The sequence below is a fragment of the Carya illinoinensis genome, chromosome 1 (genome assembly GCF_018687715.1).
Source record: "Carya illinoinensis cultivar Pawnee chromosome 1, C.illinoinensisPawnee_v1, whole genome shotgun sequence".
Classification (NCBI taxonomy): domain Eukaryota; kingdom Viridiplantae; phylum Streptophyta; class Magnoliopsida; order Fagales; family Juglandaceae; genus Carya; species Carya illinoinensis.
In genome coordinates this window covers 27,551,849-27,572,098 of record NC_056752.1, presented here as the reverse complement: position 1 = coordinate 27,572,098, position 20,250 = coordinate 27,551,849, and the positions used below count along the sequence as shown (strand labels likewise).

The following is a 20,250-nucleotide window of genomic DNA, read 5'->3' as shown; positions in this document are numbered from 1 at the left end:
TTTCATATAATATTTGAAATTATAAAATTGTTTTTATTATAAGATAATAGGATATATTATATTAAATCATGTCAATTTACAGTATTTTATTTTATAATAGTTTTAATCAAATTGCATTAGAATTTGGAAAGAAGAGGAAATGAAAATACCCACATTCCCTTATATATTTATTTTTTTACAAATACAAATAAATTATACAGAAGTAAATTCATAAACTAACGTGTTTCAATGTAATCCTTTAAATTTTGACATATTGTACATCAATTTACGTTAATTTTTAAGTTTATTTTTATATAATTTTTTTATAGTTAAAGTATTTATTTTTTTATAATTATGGAATATCGGTTATGAAGAAGTGAAAGGCTAGGCAATGGAACCAGCTGCAAAGTTACCGTTACACATTAACAGACTGGAAACACCCATTTCCATTATTTTCTCCCAACAAAAAAATAAAGATACAGCCTACAACGTTTGATTTCCAAAATCGCAAAGAATGTTAAAATCCTGTTTTGAAGTTCAAACCTGTTTTAGCAAGCAAACGTTAACAAAAAAGGAAAAGAAAAAGGTTGCGGCAGTCTCTCCCCGCGTTGCCTCTCTGTCTTCTCTTTCTCAACCCCCCCTCCCCTTCCAAAAGCAAAACCAAGCCTCTCAGTATCTACAAAAAAGGAACACAGCGCATCTCCTACCTGCTGGACGGAGCGAGAGAGTTGGAGAAGTTAGAGGCTGAGATAAACATAAGGTATGATTATTTTTATTATTATATTTTTATATTCTTCAATTTTCTCTCCGATCCAGTTTCTTTTCTGTTATACCTAATCCTGTAATTTCGGTTCCGATCTGTAGGCCGAACTCTGGCCTAATCTTGGCTTTTCCAATCTGTTATTTCCTCTGTTTTATTTGACTCTTTCCCTTTTCTTTCATTTCCACTATCCCACAATTCAATCCATCTGTGTCTCTGTTCCTTTTGTTTTTCGTTTCAAGTTTGGGGTTTTCTTTGTGAATTGGAATTTTCATTCTTTGATTCTTTTCCGTTGGAATTTATCGAGTTGAGATTCGTTTGCTTCTGGGTTGTGTTTGAATTTGCGCTGCCATTGGACATATTAAAATCTTGTGTGGGTTCTTTATGGAGGGCGGGGATTTTCGTCTGCGTGGTTTAGTGGTAAGGATTAATTCCTCATTTCTTATGCATTCGTCGTAGGATATGTTGAAATTGAAATTATCTTTAACGTTTGTATTTGTTTTAATTGATTCGGTATTGTTCTGTGTTGCATTGTCGAATGTACTAGAAACTTTGTTGAATTATTACGTAGATTTGACTCTTTGATTTAATCCTGGTTAGTTCGATGGTCACTGGGTTTTATCTCTTAAAAAAAAAAAAAACTTAATCATTTTTGGATTCAAGATTAAGCAAATTATTACTTTGCTTTCTCGTTATACGTTAACTTTTAAGAGTATTTTCTGATATTAAAATCATTGTTTGTTTTGATGTTCTGGTTAATTAATTTTGATGCCTTGGATTCTTAGTTGTAACTGTTTCATAATGTCTACTTTTTGACAATAACAGCATAATGAATATTTCACGCCGTTCTGGAGTCTATTATATCACTTTTTTTCATATTGATTGCCGTGAGTTGGATTTGGGATTTTCTTGTATTTGTTAAGTTATTATGTTTATTAACTAGAAGGTGATATAAGATGAATGTTTATACAGTCAACATGGATATATCAAATGATTTTGAATGTAGGTATGAAGGTAGACTGTAGGCTTTGGAATCTTAATGGTAGCTTGTTTATTTATCCTTTTCTTTTTTTTTTTTTTTTTTTTGCAATTTCATCTGAGTGCCATGTTTCCGTGTGATGTTCCTCATTATTTCCCGGTTGTGATTTTTCGTCGGTTAATTGCAGACACTGTATCCAAAGCCTCACCCATCTGTACCACTGCCACTGATACTTTATCACTATCCTAGGAAACTATTAATCCATTGTTCAATAGCAGTTGTTTTTGCTCTAGGATCAAATTATTAAGTTAAGATGGGGAATATTTAGTGAATATCTGGCGGCACTATGCAGGCACATGCACCTCCTCCTGGTTACTTTGTCCGTCTGGAGAATACTAATTCAGAAGACAATCTACATCCAAGCAAGAAATCCAGGATGCGTAGGTGGCTCTGCTGTACATGTGAAGTAGAAGAGTCTTACCCCTCGAACGAAAATGAGCACCTGAAGAGTCCAAGGAATCATGCAGATGTTGGTATGTTTCCTTAATTCTAACTTATGCTTCTGCAAACATGCCCCATGGAAAAAGCAAAACAGAATATTACTTCTAATTTGGTTGTATTGATAGAAGGTTAGAATCAATAAGGGTTTTGTTTCTTGGTTTTTATTTATTCTGAATGACTGTAGCTTGTGTGGTTATGTTTCTTACTATATAGAACAAAGTTCCTTAACCTTTTGTGTTCATGAACTTCATAATGTGGGGTGTGCTATTGAATTGGATGTAGCTATTGGCATTGTTATATGAACCTTGTAAATTTTGAACGTTTTCTTTATATTCTTGAATAAGAACATTGTAGACATAAGTTCACAAATATTTGTATCATTTTTTAAATTCTCATTGGAATTCTGTTAATCCGGTGCACGTGGTATGAGTTCTGCACCAATTCTTGGATCTCTGCTCTGGATTCCACCACCACTGTCACCACAAAGCATCTGTCACCATCATAATCCTCAGCTTCAGGAAGCCTATCTGCATTATTTGGATTTTGAATGCAATACTTACCATGTGACCTTTACCAAATCACTGCTCTACTTTAGTCGAACAGTCACCGTAACTTTTAGCAAGCAATTAATTGTGAGCAGGTACTAACTTCCCTGCTAGGTAGAGGACTTAAATATGCAAAGCAGTATTGTAAGTGGCAAAGTGGCCTTGCTGCCATGACCTAATGATACCAACCCGTGTCACTTTGATTCTTTAATTTATTTTAATAAAATAGAAACTCTTATTAGAAAACTAACTTTCCTTCCAGGGCAGGATCACCTAGTCTGGGGAGTCTGGTGATTAAAATACCTTCCTATCTGTACATTGCTTTTGAAAGTACTGACAATATGTTAAAGAGGGCGCTTACATTCTGTAACAGTGTGAAAATTTAATGTTTCTTTCCTTTTTGAAAACATCTAAACTTCTGACTTATATTTCTAGTAGAATGCTATATTATGAATTTTCTTGGGATTACTGGGTATAATTGCATCTGTTGATGTCTTCTGGTCTATGGCAAACCTGCCCTCCACTTTTGGCAACTCAGCAGCTGATTTTGCATTCTTGTGTTCTTTATCATTACTTGTATTTCACCTTTTCTCTGCATTTTTAGAGCACCAAAAAGGCGCTAAGGTGGCAGCTCCTGTCAAATCTGAAGTTCATAAGCCAGAACTACCTATTGAAGTGCCTCCTTTGCCTCTAGATGAACTGAAAGAAAAGACTGATAATTTCGGATCAAAGGCCTTGATCGGTGAAGGATCATATGGTAGAGTCTATTTTGCAAGTTTAAGTAATGGGAAAACTGTGGCAGTGAAAAAGCTTGATGTTTCATCTGAACCTGAGTCAAATACTGATTTTTTGGCACAGGTATGCATTGATCTCAAGTAAATATAGAATCAGAATATGTCTTTATTCGTACAGTAATTTTATCTCGTATTTTTTTTTTCTTCTGAGATTAGGGGATTTGACTCCCATCTGTCCCAATTGTTGGTAAAAGCACACTTGAATGCAAAGTGCCAAGGCCAAAGCACTTTGCTCACCAAAATGGAAGTGCTTTTAAAAAAGCATAAAGCACACTTTTTCTGTGAGCTTAAAAGCTTAAAGCATAGAAAAGCATGAGTTTTTATTTTTAAAAAAGTTATAAACTATCGGTTCAAGACCCAGAAAATGAGAGCACGAATATTCGTTGATATTGAAGATCATTTACTTACCATAGGTGCCACATTTGGTATGTGATGTATATACTCTGAGCCCGATATGATAGCCCAAGTTGGCTTTCTAGATGGATTGATAGTTGATTACTTATGAGCATTTTTGGTCATCACCTTTTTTGGTATATTTTGATTCAAACATGTACTTTAATTTGATTATGGCTACCAAATATCATAGATTTATATTTAGTAAAGCACAAGAGAATTATATAAAATGTTTTGTTTAGATTTTATGTGATTAGTTGATTTTTATGTTGCATGATACTCTAATTAATTGAGTTAATAGGCTGAATTTTTATGTTTGCGCTTAAGTGTGCCTAGCGCTTTCCCAAATATTGGTTGTCCCATACTTGGGGTAGGAGAAGGTGCCAACTCGCCTTAGGGCCATTGGCAATTTGATTTGGTACATAGTTTTATTTTTAGTTTCTTGACATATCTGATTGCATTGCTATTTTCTATATTAGGTTTCTATGGTTTCAAGATTGAAGCATGAAAATCTTGTTGAGCTGCTTGGTTACTGTGTAGAGGGAAACCTCCGTGTGCTTGCATATGAATTTGCAACCATGGGATCTTTACATGACATATTGCATGGTATGCACAGCCAACTCATTCTACTTCATAATTACAATATAGACTTAACGCAAATAAATATTAGAAATATAGTTGAAAGTGAGACATTTATGTGATCCGCAATAACAATTTTAGGTAGGAAGGGAGTTCAAGGGGCACAACCAGGTCCTACGCTTGACTGGATGCAGCGTGTTAGAATTGCAGTTGATGCAGCTAGGGGATTGGAATATTTACACGAGAAGGTTCAACCCTCTGTAATTCACAGAGATATCAGATCTAGCAATGTGCTGCTCTTTGAAGACTTCAAAGCCAAGATTGCAGATTTTAACCTTTCAAATCAGGCTCCGGACATGGCTGCTCGCCTCCATTCTACTCGAGTTTTGGGAACCTTCGGTTATCACGCTCCAGAGTAGTGCTTCTGAAACTCCTCTATCTTTTTTTCTTTGTTTACAATTTCTTTCTATGGAATGATTTTTTAAATGGTTTTGTACAGTGTTCATATGGGTTATTCCATGTTCATATGTGTCCATTTCCAATTGAGAAACTTTTGCAAAATTTTCCATTTGATTTTGTTGGATTATTAGGTCGGAAAATATTCTCTAAGATGTGAATTGAATTAGTTATTCTTAACCTGAATTAACATAAGTTCAGTTAATATCTCAAAACAGTTGAGGGGCAGCATATATATGTAAGCATGAGGAACATGTCCTACAGTGGTACCATTAAAATAGAAACCGAAGAAAGAATTGTCTGAAGGATAGAGGATTGATAGAAGTTCTTGTGAACAAAAATGCTTATTTAGTTACTCTTTTAATTATTGATTTCAGTGGATCAAACTTCAAACTTGCCGATGAGCCTTAGGCTCCATATATGGATCTCTTTTGGGCAGGGGGACCAACACCTAGGCGGATTTTAAGGCAGTTGCATGTACAGGAGAGCTATGTTTATATGATAGCTATAATTGTTTCATCATGCATGTGACTGTTGGCGAATATAATTTAGTGAAATTTTATGTTTATGGACATATCTATACCTTTCCAACTCTTCTAAGGTGCATGTGGCATCTTTTTCTCTTAGGATCTTCCAAGTTCATATCGTTTAGGCTTGTTAATTAAAACATTATTGCAGGTATGCTATGACGGGACAGTTGACTCAGAAGAGTGATGTCTACAGCTTTGGGGTTGTTCTTCTAGAGCTTCTTACTGGGAGGAAACCTGTTGATCATACCATGCCTCGGGGACAACAGAGTCTTGTGACTTGGGTAAGTTTTTCTGTTTAGTTTCTTTTGGTGCTGTCATTTTTGGTTCCCTTCTCTTGTATGTCTGTTTTCAAGCATCTCTCTTTTTTAAATCTGGAATGCTTTTACCATGAAACTACTCATTTTTTTATAGGCTACTCCAAGGTTGAGCGAAGACAAGGTGAAACAGTGTGTGGATCCAAAACTGAAGGGAGAATATCCTCCTAAAGGAATTGCTAAGGTCTCTCTCTCTCTCTCTCACACACACACACACACACACACACACACACACACACACACACACACACACACCTGAGCTAATCTCGTTTCCATTAAGAAATAGTACCTAACAATGTGGTTGTGCTTGGGCAATGCAGCTGGCAGCTGTGGCAGCATTGTGTGTGCAGTATGAAGCTGAGTTCCGGCCAAATATGAGCATTGTTGTCAAGGCTCTGCAGCCACTTCTGAAACCTCCGGCCCCAGCTCCAGAGACTTGAGAAAATAAACTCGGTTCTTTTGTGTTGCAATTTCTGCATGTGCAGTTTGGTTTAATTTGTCTGCGGATTTTATCAATTTTTTTAATGTATTTTTAAAATTTTAATGAATGAGATCTAACGGGCAAACTGGTTTGGCCTCATAATTCCCATTGCTAACTTCTCTGTGTTGTTGGTGCCAAGTCCGCGGAGTCATAAATTGACAAAGGGCAGGTTTCATGGGTATGTTTTTCTCTGGATGTATTTTTTGCCCGTTCTTGTTTGTCGTATAACGGGCTTTCCTTGTATGTATTGTCTTCTCCTGTTTATTACACTGGTTGAGTTCAGGCTCGATTCAAAGTGGGAATGTTTGTGTTCGGTCCTGTTTCTTGCCAAAACTCGATTATTTAATGTAATTATTAGGCGTTTCTGGTGTACCTACGCGTTGTATTCTCATTTTATCATAGGATGCGATGTCAATTAAATTTCATGCATGTGTAAGCAATTTTAATTACATGAAATGCTGTGACCAATAGAAGCACCATATTACCTGTACTCCAGGAGTATCTAATAATTTTCAGTGTATTGTTGCCTATTTTTCAATTTCTAATGTAGTAGAACATGGTGGATCTAAAATATAGGCTGCGGCATGATTCCATTACTACAATGTGGACAAACAAATCTAATTAATGAGTAATGCTACATACAATCGTAAAGCACAAACGTTATGCAGTTGTTTTGAAAAAAAATGAGATCTACTATTAATTTTTTTTTTCATATGGGTCTACACTTACGACTACAACTATAATTTTTCCTAATTAATTACCATATTGCCATTTTTTTTCTTCACTCTTTCTGACCAGAAAGCTTATTTCATTTTTTAGCACCAGAAACTTCCAATAGAACGAAGTGGGGTGAGTTTTTCCGATTTGAGACCAATTACGCAACTTTTCATCCCAAATTCAGATATCCACAAACCACTAAATCCATCAACCACCACCTTTCTTTCTGAGACCATTAAGTCCAATGTTCTCATTCAAATATATTACCTGTGCATTGCACAAACGTATTTCTTCCCGACCTCTGTAACCACCTCGTCCATCAAATCCTTATCCCTAGACACTATCATCCCTTACATGAAGCCACAACAAGACCACACAATCCATGAACAATATCTACAAGCTGAAACACATTTACCTACTTACCAAACATCTACTTCATCCATTGAGCCAAACTTTTGTCTTAGGCACAACGCCGTGTCAGGGGAGTTCAATGCCCTCGTTGGCAAAGAAACACTGTAGCTTGTTCCTCCCCAACTACATAAAAATATTGATGCAAAGTAGATATTTTGGATAAAGTGTTGTCTTGATGGTGCATAAAATATTACTGCACCGACATTGCTTTTGCATTTAATACTTGGCTCTCACTTGACCCGATATTGCTTTTTCTATTAACAAGCTTTCATAGTTCATACATAAATTCACATCCAATCACCTGGCCATTGCCACGAGACTTTTTTCGATATTTCAAGCAAACCATCCATCATGGCCTCTTTCCTAAGGGCCCAAACCTTTTATAACATTGATTAGGCCTCGATGGCTGATCCTCTACTTTTGCATATACTGTGTTCCTCGGTGAGAATCCCATTTCTTGGACTTCTCACAAACAATGATCCCTTGCCATTCCTATATAGGAGTCTAATATCTATCACTGTTTTCACTGTTAGATTTGAACTTTCTTAGAATGAGTCCCCCCTTTGAACTTGGTGCCAACATAAAAAAACCTCATCTCCAACTTAATTTGTGATAATAATATTAATGGTGTTACTCATTTCAATGTTGATCCTTCCCTTGACTTCTACATGAAACATATTATTATTGATCTTCACTTTGTCTGTGACCATTTGAACAAAGGCTTGCTAACAATATCCCATGTGAACACTTGTGATAAACTAGATGATATCTTAACCGTGCCTATATCTTTTCCGTGGTTGTTCTAGACTAGACTATTTGAGACTGATGTCTGATGTCTCCAACGGAGCCTCCGCCGTCTCATGGGGGTGTATTACGTCGGTTGCATTTGGATAGTAAGATGATCTAAGATATTCTCTAAATAGTAGTACAAAAGTAATGAAAAATAGGTAAAAAATAATGATAAAATAATAAATAGTAATAGAGTATTTTCAGAATAATCCAATACCCAAACTAGCCCTGCTTTATCTCATGCAAAACCAGCTTATATAAAACAAAAGCACAAATCATGCATGGCAGTCAATTCACACAAGCAAGATCAGCACCTAAAAGTGGACCATCGATCCATTAATGTAGAACCAAATCATAGCATCGGAAGTCTTCTCTCTTGGAAAGACATTTATTCAATATATAGGCTTTGTTTGTACCATTGAATCTAGTTTTGTAAATTCTTCGTTAAAATCCCCACCTAACATTAATAAGGATGAAGTACGATTGCTTTCAAACACATTTTTGGGAAGTAAGAAGGTAGACACACAGTAGGATGGTAGTGTAGAGAAGATTGATATTATGAAAGCAGAGAATGCTGCCTAAGCTGGCTAAAAGTGTTTGCTAGCTAGCCATATATTATCATGGCTGGTCTGGATAGTTGTCTTTTGGAGTAAAATAGTAGTATAGTAGGATGGTAGAGCAAAGAAGACTGACCTTATTAGAGTCGAGCGTCTTGCCAAAGACAAATTGTTGGCTTGCTAGCCTTGTATCTTGGTATGGAAATTATTTAAAGTACTATATATATATAGTACGATTGCAAAGAAGACTTACCTTATTAGAGCTGAGCATGTAATGCCTAGGAAAATTTTTTACTTTCTAGCCCTTGTTTTCTAGTCTAGATTTTGGTAAGTATTTCTTCAAAATCTTCTTTTTTTGATCTAGTTACCGTGAGTGCCAAACCCAATTTTTCTTTTTTGAATAGCTCTCTCAATGAGAGGACCCATATCGCTATATTACACAAAGTCATATTTTCGTAAATTTATTTTGTAAAATTTCTCCGTAACTATAACATTTTTTAATAAGAGTAACTTTGCAATTTGATATATCATATCAGGACATATCAAAAGGAAACCATTAACTAGTATGGACAGTTGAGTTGTTGAGAGAAACAAACGAATCCAATTAAACCATGTTGAATGTTATTGTTTGGGAAACATGCAATAATAAAATAAAAATTACAATAAAATTAAAATTCAAATGAAATTAGTTTAGACTGTGGTATGAAATATCGCTCTATATAAAAAGATTCAAATCATTGGCGGTATACAAAATTTTAAATCAATTGATATAGCAAAACTTCTTTTTAACTTATTTCCTTCAAAATATAACTATCTATATTTTCTACGGAAAAACCTTTCTCTCTCATTTTCTCTCCCCTTTTCCCTCAACCAGCTGAAAGCCACTTTGAATTGCTATTGACATGGGTGGAGGTTGCTCGAAATCTTGTCTCCGACCACCTCCTCCCCTCCCTTTCCGTTCTTGTACTGTTTAGTAGTGCCAACTCATGTGCCTACGGAGAACCTTGGAGACCTCGGTCAAGCCCTTACACACTAAGGGTTCTATCCTCTCATTGTTGCTCCTCAAGTGACCGATAAGACTCATTTGCTTGTTGTAGATCACGTGTAGCCTAAAGGGAGTTTGGGTGAAATGAGGCTAGGGTTCAATGGTGGAAAGTTTGGATGGTGTATGGGCTAGGTGATCCCGGGTTGGGTGATGTGGTGCACGACAATGTGCCTTTTGGGTTGCTAGGCGCCACTTGTGTGCTAGGGTTGTGACATGGGCAATCTTGGCTAGGGTGAGATGAAGATTTCGGCCAAGGGAAGTGAGGAATATGGCTAGGATTAGGTGGCAAGTAGATCTCCTAAAAGGTAGGAATTGTGCAATTCCTAAAATGTAGGAATTGAGATTTGAGATCTAGATTTGACAAGGCTGGCTGAAAATGAATGGGATGGATAAGAGGCTGATTTGTTTTGGTGGGAAATAGAATTTGATTGAATCAATCAAGGAATATTGACCAATCAAATTATAGATGAAAAATGGAAATGAGAGAAACTATGATCTAGGGTTTCGGCCAAGCCAGGGAGGCTATGGCCAAATGGTTCAAGGTGAGATCTAGGGTTTATTTATTTATTTATTTTTTTGTGGCTTGTTTGGTTGTGGGAATTTGGTGAGGTGTGTAGGCTTGAGATGGGGTTAAGGTTTTGTGGTTATGGGCAAATGAAGGTGACGTGAAAGGTAAATAGGCTAGGGTGGCCAAATTGTGTTTGGCAAGTGGGATTCTTCAAGAAACCTTAAGGAAAACTTATGAACATGTGAGAAAATCACATGAACACAAGAGATCTTGAGATCTACACACAAGCCAAGAATCCCAATGAAGGATTCAGCCTCTCCACAACAGTTCAATCAACAAAACTCCAACACAAGCACAAAGAGAAAAATGAAAAAGAACAAAGGATCCAATCAAACTTTGATTCACGAATTGTACAAAGAATTGAAAGGAAACCTCAAATATATTAAATGATAAATAGAATCACACCTATTCACGAATTCAAGGTGTGATTCTTCTCTTTGGGGATTCACGAATTGCACCCCAAGAAGCCTAAGTGCAAAAGCACCAAAAGATAAATCTAACCCTATGGCCGGCCACTCAATGTTCCAAATTACAAAAGATCCTAATGAAATAGTTAAGGGTCCTATTTATAGAGTTTACAATTTGGAAACCCCAAAAGGTCCCTAGCAAATTAAAATAAATAAATAAAGCAAATAACATAATAAATAAACAAGTAATTAAATAAAACAAATAAAAATAATAAAATAGATAATTAGCTCATGGTGGCTGTGGCATGCAAGGCCGGCAACAAGAGAGAGAGACGGCAGTAGAAATGCGAGGCTACTTGGATTTTGCCTTTTTGGTAGGAGAGAGAGAGAGAGAGTAGCCATTAGATTCACAACCAACCCACATAGAGAAGAGAAAGGGGATCAAGAAACACCATACCCACAATGCACCGAGACGAAGAACAATGATGAAGAATTGAGAAATACAGAGCACCAGAGAAAGGTTCTCTTTGTCTTCAAGCCTCACTCCAAAAATCTCTGGGCCATAATCGGTCGTGGCGGAGAGGGAGAGAGGACAAAGTCATAGAGACGGAGGAGTTTGTTTTTCATCTAGGTTCTGTGGGAGAGAATGGAGAGGGTCAGCGGGCATGATCTCCTACAGTGGGGGCACATGATAAAGTGAGGAGCCTATGTGGAGGTCACCCATTGGAGGGCTGCTATTAGGAGTAAAATAGTTGGATCGGTTCTAAGATTAACTCTTTTTTATTTATACAAAACATTTGAAAAATGGGGATAAGGGGGAGTGAAAGTTTTTTTATTTTCTTATCATTTTCTTTTAAGTATTTTTTTAACATCCTTAATCACTAAGAAAAAATTAAAAAATATATAATTTTATTAATAATCACTTCTTTAATCATTAAGTAAAACAAAAAATAAAAAAAAAAATCAAATACAAAAATAGTAGTAAATGGGTAGTAAGATGGGTTGTAACTCTGTCACTTTTCATATATATATATATATAAACAAAACAAGTTAAAAAGTAACCAACAATTAATCCATTATAACTCCCAATCTAAACAAATTTCAAAATCCACCATTATTAGACATAAAAAAAAAGGTAACAAATATACCATCAGATAGCAAAATATTTTCATTGCAGTCAGGATAAAACACCATTCTATACAGTGATTGAATTTTTGCGTTTTGGGAATCTCCCTTTGAAAATTTTGTACAGAAAATGGTTGTTATCCCATCCAGGAGCTTTGTTGGACCTATTAAGATAAAAAAACAAATAATACAATTTATCTCTTTTCTTCATCTTAATATTTTGGAATAAATGATTATTTCACATGATATTAAAGTAGAAGTTTTCAATTCGAATTCTGACTCTACATCTTTTCTCATTTAATTAAATATTTCATATGTTGAGCCCACACGTGAGGGAGAGTATTAAGATATAAAATAAATAATAAAATCTATATCTTTTTCTTTTTTTAACCAAACTTTCATTAAAGATAAACATTACAAAGCAGCTTGATCAAACCACAGAGCTTGATCAACATTTTCAACTTCCACACTTTTCTTTCTCAGTTATTTAAAGTAGGCATATCTTTGCATGATTTCCAATCAAAGATCTTCATCTTTTTTGGAACCTTCATCTGCCATAATCTCTTCCATACTCTCTTATCCAACATACAAGTTGAGCTTTCTCCCTCACAACTAACACTTGAATTTTGGATCATACGATAAGCATTCTTAACATTGAACGTTCCATTAGATTCACCTGTCCAAATCCATTTATCCATATAAACATTACTGGACAACTTTATTTTAATAATATAATCAGCTACTATTGGATTAAAGAGATTTCTTAATTTGAGAATATCCCAAGTTCTTGTATCCTGATTAATAAGATTATCCACAATATCACTCACATGTACAGCGAGATTCATAACAGCAGCTCCATGAATTCCAACTTGGAGCACTCTATGACCTGGTACCCAAATATCTTGCCAAATTTTGACACTTTCCCCATTCCCAACTCACCAACAGCCCCCTTTCCACTAACCACTTCCTTTCCTCAAAAATCCCTCTCCATGTATAGGAAGGATTAACTCCTAATTTAGTTTGAAAGAAAGGTATTTGGAAAATATTTTGCCTTATAAATTTTGCGTAGCAAAGAATCATCATTTTGCAAAATACACCACCCTTGCTTGGCCAACAAAGCCATATTGAAAAAAATGCAAATTCTTAACCTCATCCCTCTAAACTTAGACAAGCACATCCTTTGCCAACTCATCCAATGTACTTTCCTCTCATTTTCTCTTTGTTCCAACCAAAATCTTGCCATCATACCCTCTAAATCACGACACAAACTCAAAGGAAACTTTTTTTTTTTTTTTGAAATACTGATCTCATTATCCAAGATATTACAAGCAGTCACTACACTTTACAACACAACGAGCATAGTGATGAGAAAACTACAACAGCTCTGAAGCCACAATGGACTTAATACACTGAGGACACACTTCAATATCATAGACATCCTCGGATCCCTCCAAAGCCGACTTTGCTAGCTGGTGGGCAGCCTTGTTTGCTTCCCTTTTGACATGAGCCGCTGTCCACCTGATACTTGAGTTTAGTATTTTCCTAGCATCCTCAACCAGGCAACCCCCCATGCTCCAGTCCACTTCCTTGCTAAGTAACATATTCACCACATGCTTAGAATCACCCTCAAAACAGACCTGCTGCAGACCAAGTTCCTTACAAAAAACTGCAGCCACAAGTAGACCATAAGCTTCAGCATCCGATGAACAGCCTTTGAGAGGCCTTTGAGCACGGAGAGTACCTATAACCAATCCTTGGGAGTCTCTGACCACGGCACCTATGCCAATACGCCCCTCCCTGTCCCTAATTGCAGCATCCCAGTTAAGTTTAAACCAGTTACTCTCAGGTTTCTTCCACCTCTGGATGTCTACTGGATCTCTTTCACTGGCTTCACCTGAGGGTGTGACAGATTCTGCATAAGCTCTAACCTCTTCTACTGCTTTCTGAAACACTCTTGTGGGATGCAGGAAGTGCTTGCCATGGAGGACATCGTTCCTCCTGGACCAGATACCCTTCAGAACTTCAGCACATTGTTTTAACTCAGTAGAGTCCAAGTTCTCAGCAAGAAGAGACCACACATCAAAGATAAAGTCACTATGGCATACCATCTTCTGGATCTTTTTACTGCTCTGGTTCCAAACATCCTGTGTAGCAGGGCAGCTCCATAATGCATGGCTCAAAGTTTCAGGTGCTTGCTTGCAGATAAAACACAGTTCATCACCCACGATCTTCCTTCTCTTTAGATTTGCCATGGTTGGTAATGCCTCACTGCATGCTCTCCACACAAACATCTTGACCCTAGGGGGGACTCTCAGCTGCCATATACCCTTCCAAATATGCTTGTCCCGAGCTCTATTTGATGACTCCCCTTCCAATTCATCCTCCAGTTGTTGATGGAAATGGTAGCCACTCCTCACTGAGTACTGCCCATTGGTAGTATACGGCCAAACCATCCTATCCTCTCTACCTCCCACGCTTACTGGAATGGCTTTTATTGCTTCAACCTCCCTTGGTGAAAATAGCTGTTGTAAGAGTGAGTCCTTCCATGTCTTCAAATGTACCTCAATGAGGTCACTAACCTGATCACACCTGCAATCAACTGGTCGAGGAGATGTAATCTGGAAAGCAGGGAGAGAAGGGACCCAGCTATCCTTCCATATGTGCACCTTGCTTCCACTCCCTACCCTCCACATGAGGCCTTTTTTCAGAATCCCCAAACCTGCCTGGATACCCCTCCATGCAAAGGATGGTCTTGACCCCAATTGTGCTTCCAACAAGTTAGTCTTGCTAAAATACTTTTGCTTGAGTACCCTGGCTGCTAGAGAAGTAGGATTCTGAAGGATTCTCCAACCTTGCTTTGAGAGTAAAGCCAAATTGAAGCTTCTAAAGTCTCTAAAACCAAGTCCTCCACTCTCTTTGCTATGACTAATCTGTTTCCAATTGACCCACTGAATCTTTGAGGATTCCTCATTATAGCCCCACCAGAACTTCCTTAGTAATTGATTCAACTTTCTTGTTATTGAGATTGGAATCAGAAAAATACTCATGGAATAGGTAGGGATGGCTTGCAATACTGCTTTGAGAAGAACTTCCTTACCTGCTGCAGATAGAAACTTAGCTTTCCAGTTAGTAACTCGAGCCCAAGTCTTGTCCACAAGATTATGGAATTCTGCAATTTTCCTTCTACCCACAAGAGCTGGTAATCCCAGGTACCTTTCAAAATTGCTACAAGAATTTACCCCTGCCTGCTTCAGAACTTGGTCCCTCACACCCCGATTGGTGTTCCTGCTAAAGAAAATGGAAGACTTTTCTTTGTTAAGCACTTGGCCTGAGGCTCTACCATAAACTGCGAGAATGTCAAGCACAGTAGCCAACTCTTGGGGGTTGGATTGACAGAAGAGAAGGCTATCATCCGCAAAAAATAGGTGGTTGACTGATATGGGACCTCTCCCTATTGGTGCAGGTGTAATTAGACCAGACTGTTCTGCATTGTTCAACAAGGCAGTAAGAGCTTCAGCACACATAATAAAGATATAGGGGGACACGGGATCACCCTGTCTAAGGCCTCTAGAGGGTCTAAACTTCCTCTGAGCTTCCCCATTAACCAAGATAGAGTATGAAACTGAGGTGAGATAGGATTGAGTGAGGTTAATCCAGTGGGAGGGGAAGTCCATCTTTACCATAACTGCTTTGACAAAGCACCACTCTACCCTATCATAAGCCTTACTCATGTCTAGTTTTAATGCCATACACCCTTTTTTCCCCGACATCCTTGACTTCATAGAGTGTAAGGCTTCATAGGCAACCAGAACATTGTCTGAAATGAGTCTATTCGGTACAAATGCACTTTGGTTCAAGGAAATGAGTCTAGGCAATATCACTTTCAGCCTATTTGCAATTGTTTTGGATACAATCTTGTAGATAACATTGCAAAGACTAATTGGTCTGTATTCACCAACTTTCTTTGGCCTTGCAACCTTTGGAATGAGTGATATATAAGTGTCATTGACTTCCTGGAGAGAGCCATTATGGTTGAGTACCCTCAGTGCAAAAAGGCAGACCTCACTTCCCACTACCTCCCAATGCTTTTGAAAGAAATGGGCAGGGAAACCATCAGGGCCTGGAGAGCCGAGGGGGTTCATTTGAAAGGCTGCCTCTCTCACCTCTTCCTTGGTGAAGGGATTTTTAAGCCACTGTGCCATCTCATCATTTAGTTTTGAGCTCATAGACCCCAAACACTCTTCAAAGCCAGTTGGAACTGAAGTTCTAAAGAGGGAAGAAAAATAACCTGTGAATACCTCCCCTACTTCCTCCTACTCAGCTACAACCCTACCTTGAGGATCCTCCACACTTCTTATAGTATTAGTTTTTCTCCTCTGAGATGCATGTAAGTGAAAGAACTGTGTGTTTCTGTCACCAAGCTGTAGCCAGTGTTGCTTGGCTCTCTGACGCCACTTTATCTCCTCCACTGCCATTGAATCCTCTACTGTTTTCTGTAATTGAATCATGGACGGGATATGTGTCCCAGTACCAACTTGTTGGTAGTGTCGAATCTGGTCCAAAGCTAGTTTAGTGGCCTTCTGGTTGGAAAATTTAGTTTCTTGTTGCCACTTCTGCAGACCCCTTTGGCATGCCTCTAGCTTATGTCTCACTGTACCTGCCCCATGCCCTCCAAGATTAAGGCTCTTCCACCCCTCAGAAACAACTCTTTGACATTCTTCACTTAGATCCCAGGCTGCTTCATACTTAAAACAAAAACCCTTTCTCTTCCTGCCACTGTTTGGTTTCTGTTTTGTGACATGCAAATGAGAATGATCTGATTTTACTGCTGCTAGTACATTGCAGGTTGCTTCACTAAACATCAATTTCCATTCTTTATTTGCCATTGCTCTATCTAAGCGCTCCTTTGTGAAATCTCACCCAATTCTATTGTTTGACCAGGTAAATTGAGGCCCCTGAGAGTGTATATCACTGAGATCACATGCTTCTACTGCCCTTCTAAAGTCTTCTATCTGGTTATAAGGTCTTCTAGCTCCACCTACCTTTTCTTTTTGGTCCAATATTTCATTGAAATCTCCAGCACAGAGCCAGGCAGTGGGATTGGAGGGTTTTAGCATTTCAAGTAGGGTCCAGCTACTCTTTCTCTTTGCAGTTACCGGGTGTCCATAAAAGCCTGTGAATTGCCATGTTTGGCCTGTTTCAACCTCATGTACTAGTGCACTTATGTGCCATTTTGTGTAACTAATGACTCTGACTTGCCACTCCTCCCTCCACAGAAGAGCAATTCCTCCACTTAAGTTGACACTATCGACTGCAAAACACCCATACATTTGCAGCTTCAGCCTCACTTCCTCAAGTTTTTGTTTCCTGCTCTTAGTTTCCATCAAGAAAACTAAGAATGGGTTCTTTTCCTTAGTAAGATTCCTAAGGATTCTAACTGACCGAGGGTTCCCAAGCCCTCGGCAGTTCCATGCTAGGAGACTCATTGATTATGGCAGGGCTGGGGGCCAGCCACTGCCATTGGTTGAAGGTTTTCAGTTTGGTCCACCCTTCTCTTTTGATTTTTCCTCTCATGTTCCTTCTCATCAAAATGTCTTTTGAGACTACCTCTAGTACAGATCTTCAAAGGGTTATTAGAGATGTCTGTTAAAGCTTTCCTAGTATTCAGGTTAGTGCTGATACCCCTCTCCCTTGCAAGCCTTTTCCATTTTTTACCCATCGTGATTTCACCCTCCCTGATAGAGTTCTTACATGAACCAACACATTGAGTGATACCACCTAGTTCCTTTCCAAAGCCTGGATCTGTTTGAGTTCCCTCAGAGGTTGAAAGTTTTTCCCGGGTTGATTGATACTGTGATGTTTTAAAACTAACTACCTCATGTTGAAATAAACTTGTGTCAGGGTCCAGATCCATACCTTTTGCTTGTGTATGGTTTTGGTCTGTAGAGTCAGCTACCAGACTGGCTGTCTCCTGTATGTACGACCCTAGTGGCACTTTTGGGGTTGGACTTGTAAGTCTCTCTTCATTGGGAAAGTCAGAAGTGATAGCTGTTAGTTCCACATTGGTAGTCTGCACGCTTATTTCCTTCTGTGTCCCTCCTACTCGAGGGTCATGTACCAACTTTTCTGCTTCTGTCAAGTCTAGCACGTCCGAATCCTGTTCATGCATAGCCTTCTGGTATCCTGACCCAGGCTCGCCCCCCATGTCTGTGCTTCTCCCTCCAGGTTGCCGTTAGTGGTGGCTGCCACCATGAGAGCCCCCATACTTTCGACAGTCAAAGATGTTGGTATGCATTGGTTGGGCTCTAAGCCAAGGACCAAACTGATGTGGTTGACTCTCTCCTTCCTGTTGCTCATACCTCTGTCTCATGCAATTTCTTCCTCTATGGTAGAGAATCCCACATTGAAAGCAAAAGCTCTGAAGCCTCTCATATTTGAAAGAAATCCAGTGACGTTGTTTATTGACCACCATCCATTTTCCCCTCATCAAAGGTTTGTGAAGGTCTATAGCCACTCGAACCCTCATGCATCGACCCCATGCACGTCCATCTGACTCAGCTTCCACTCTGATTACATGACCGATGGATGCCCCTAGCTCAGTGCCGACCTCTTCTGTCATTGTTACTAATGGAAGGTTGTGCATCTGTACCCAAAAGGGCTCATAGCGAAGCTTAAGGTTGTTGATGGACACCTTTCCATCCAGTTCTTCCACCGTTAGCAGACACCGATCAAAAAACCAGGGCCTCCCACTCAGCACCTTATCTTTGTCTTCCAAGTGTTGGAATTCAATCAAAAAACTCTGATCACCTAGCTCCTTGTATCTTACCCAGCCCACCAAACGCCATATGTGGGACATGGTAGTTCTGAAAGCCTCACTGTTCACATTCTTCTCCGTTAGAGCTCTCCCAACTATGCAGAACTTGCCTTTTACATCTCCCTGTTCGATCCCCTCCTGCTTAACATGTAAACATGTGCTTTCCTCAGTTGAGAGGTTTAACCTCTCCCAACGTTTTGCTAAGTCCTCCTCATCCATATCTCCAGATACGCCTAGACAACAAGAAAACTAGAAAAAAACCACTCTCGATAACACAACAACTAAACTCACAAGATGTGAGACCGAAACCTTCACTGGACCTTCAATGAAGGTACTGAAGCCTTACTCTGTCTCTAGAGAGCAGAGAAGACACTCGAAATGCCACCAAGTCTTGGTACAAGTCTTGAAACTCAAAGGAAACTTAAAACAACTCATAGCATATGTTGGATTTGATAACGCTACTGCCTTGACAAGCACTTATCTTCCTCCTTGTGACCACAATTTTTTCTTCCAACTTTGCAACTTAAACCACAATTTTTTCTTGATATCTTCGAAAGTTCTAGTCTTTGATCTACCCACTAGGTTAGGCAAATCTACATCTTCTCTAGTTTAAACTTTTGAGACAAACTCTAATTTCACATCATATCAGAGTAGAGGTTTTGAGTTCAAACCTTGATTTTACATTTTATTTTATTTAATTTAAATATCCTGCGTTTTGAACACACTCAATAAGAGAGAGTCTGACCTATTAGTGAGATGGAGTGATTATTGGTAGGATTAACTCTGTTTTTTTTCTCTTTTTACGTAATGCATGTTTTTCCCAGAACTTGATGATCCTCTTTCCGAATAAGTTTTATGGTCTTTAGTGGCATATATCTACTAGGGTAAAATTAGTGTGAGTGTTAAGCCCGCCAAAGGTCCATAGAAGATTAAAGTCCACTATGTAAAAAGACAAAGAGGATCAGACTATGAAAACGAATTGATTAAATATAATGCTAGAATGAGAATAAAGATGAAGGGAAGTAAAAAAAAGAGAGAAAATAGATTAGAATAGAAGAAGAGGGAACAAAGAGAATGAATATGTTCTTTTGGGATATGCTTTCTTTGGGTTGGAGTCGACTTCTGGAGGAAAAGAGAACTAGAGAGTTCCAAGACGATTCCTGGAGAAGATGATTACTTAGAGAGGACTCCATAAGAGTAATTGTAGAGAGCTTCCTAAGGATGAAGAGCTTGTATCAAACTCTACTTATAGTGGGTTTTACACCCAAGACTGTGACTGTAGGTCTCAGTGCCGAATCACATAATTCACTATCATATTTATGTCAAATCATTTATCACTAAGCAAACTATGAATGAGCATTTTACTCATAAAAAAAAAAAAATCATCAACATGCTCCAATTGGGATCTTATAGGGTGTATTTCATAGTAGTCCAACACTACATCACAATAAAAATCATCCAAGTGTTGATTCTTTTTGGCTTCATGCCGATTAAGATAGGACCAAT

General features: G+C 38.3%; 1 protein-coding gene across 2 annotated transcripts; it reads left to right on the top strand.

The window, feature by feature from the left end:
- The first annotated feature begins 482 nt into the window (after nt 1-482).
- LOC122314443 (PTI1-like tyrosine-protein kinase 1) lies at nt 483-6,683 on the top strand. Of its 2 annotated transcripts, none has more exons than XM_043130065.1 (8): nt 483-739; nt 2,071-2,251; nt 3,369-3,622; nt 4,431-4,557; nt 4,672-4,945; nt 5,665-5,797; nt 5,928-6,014; nt 6,151-6,683. In XM_043130065.1, exons 2-8 carry the CDS (start codon nt 2,155-2,157, stop codon nt 6,268-6,270), a joined length of 1,092 nt encoding a protein of 363 aa, XP_042985999.1. In that variant the 5' UTR covers nt 483-739; nt 2,071-2,154; the 3' UTR covers nt 6,271-6,683. The 2 variants fall into 2 exon arrangements, with proteins under 2 accessions (XP_042985999.1, XP_042985994.1); XM_043130060.1 differs by lacking the exon at nt 483-739 and adding an exon at nt 934-1,159.
- Nucleotides 6,684-20,250: the final 13,567 nt, after the last annotated feature.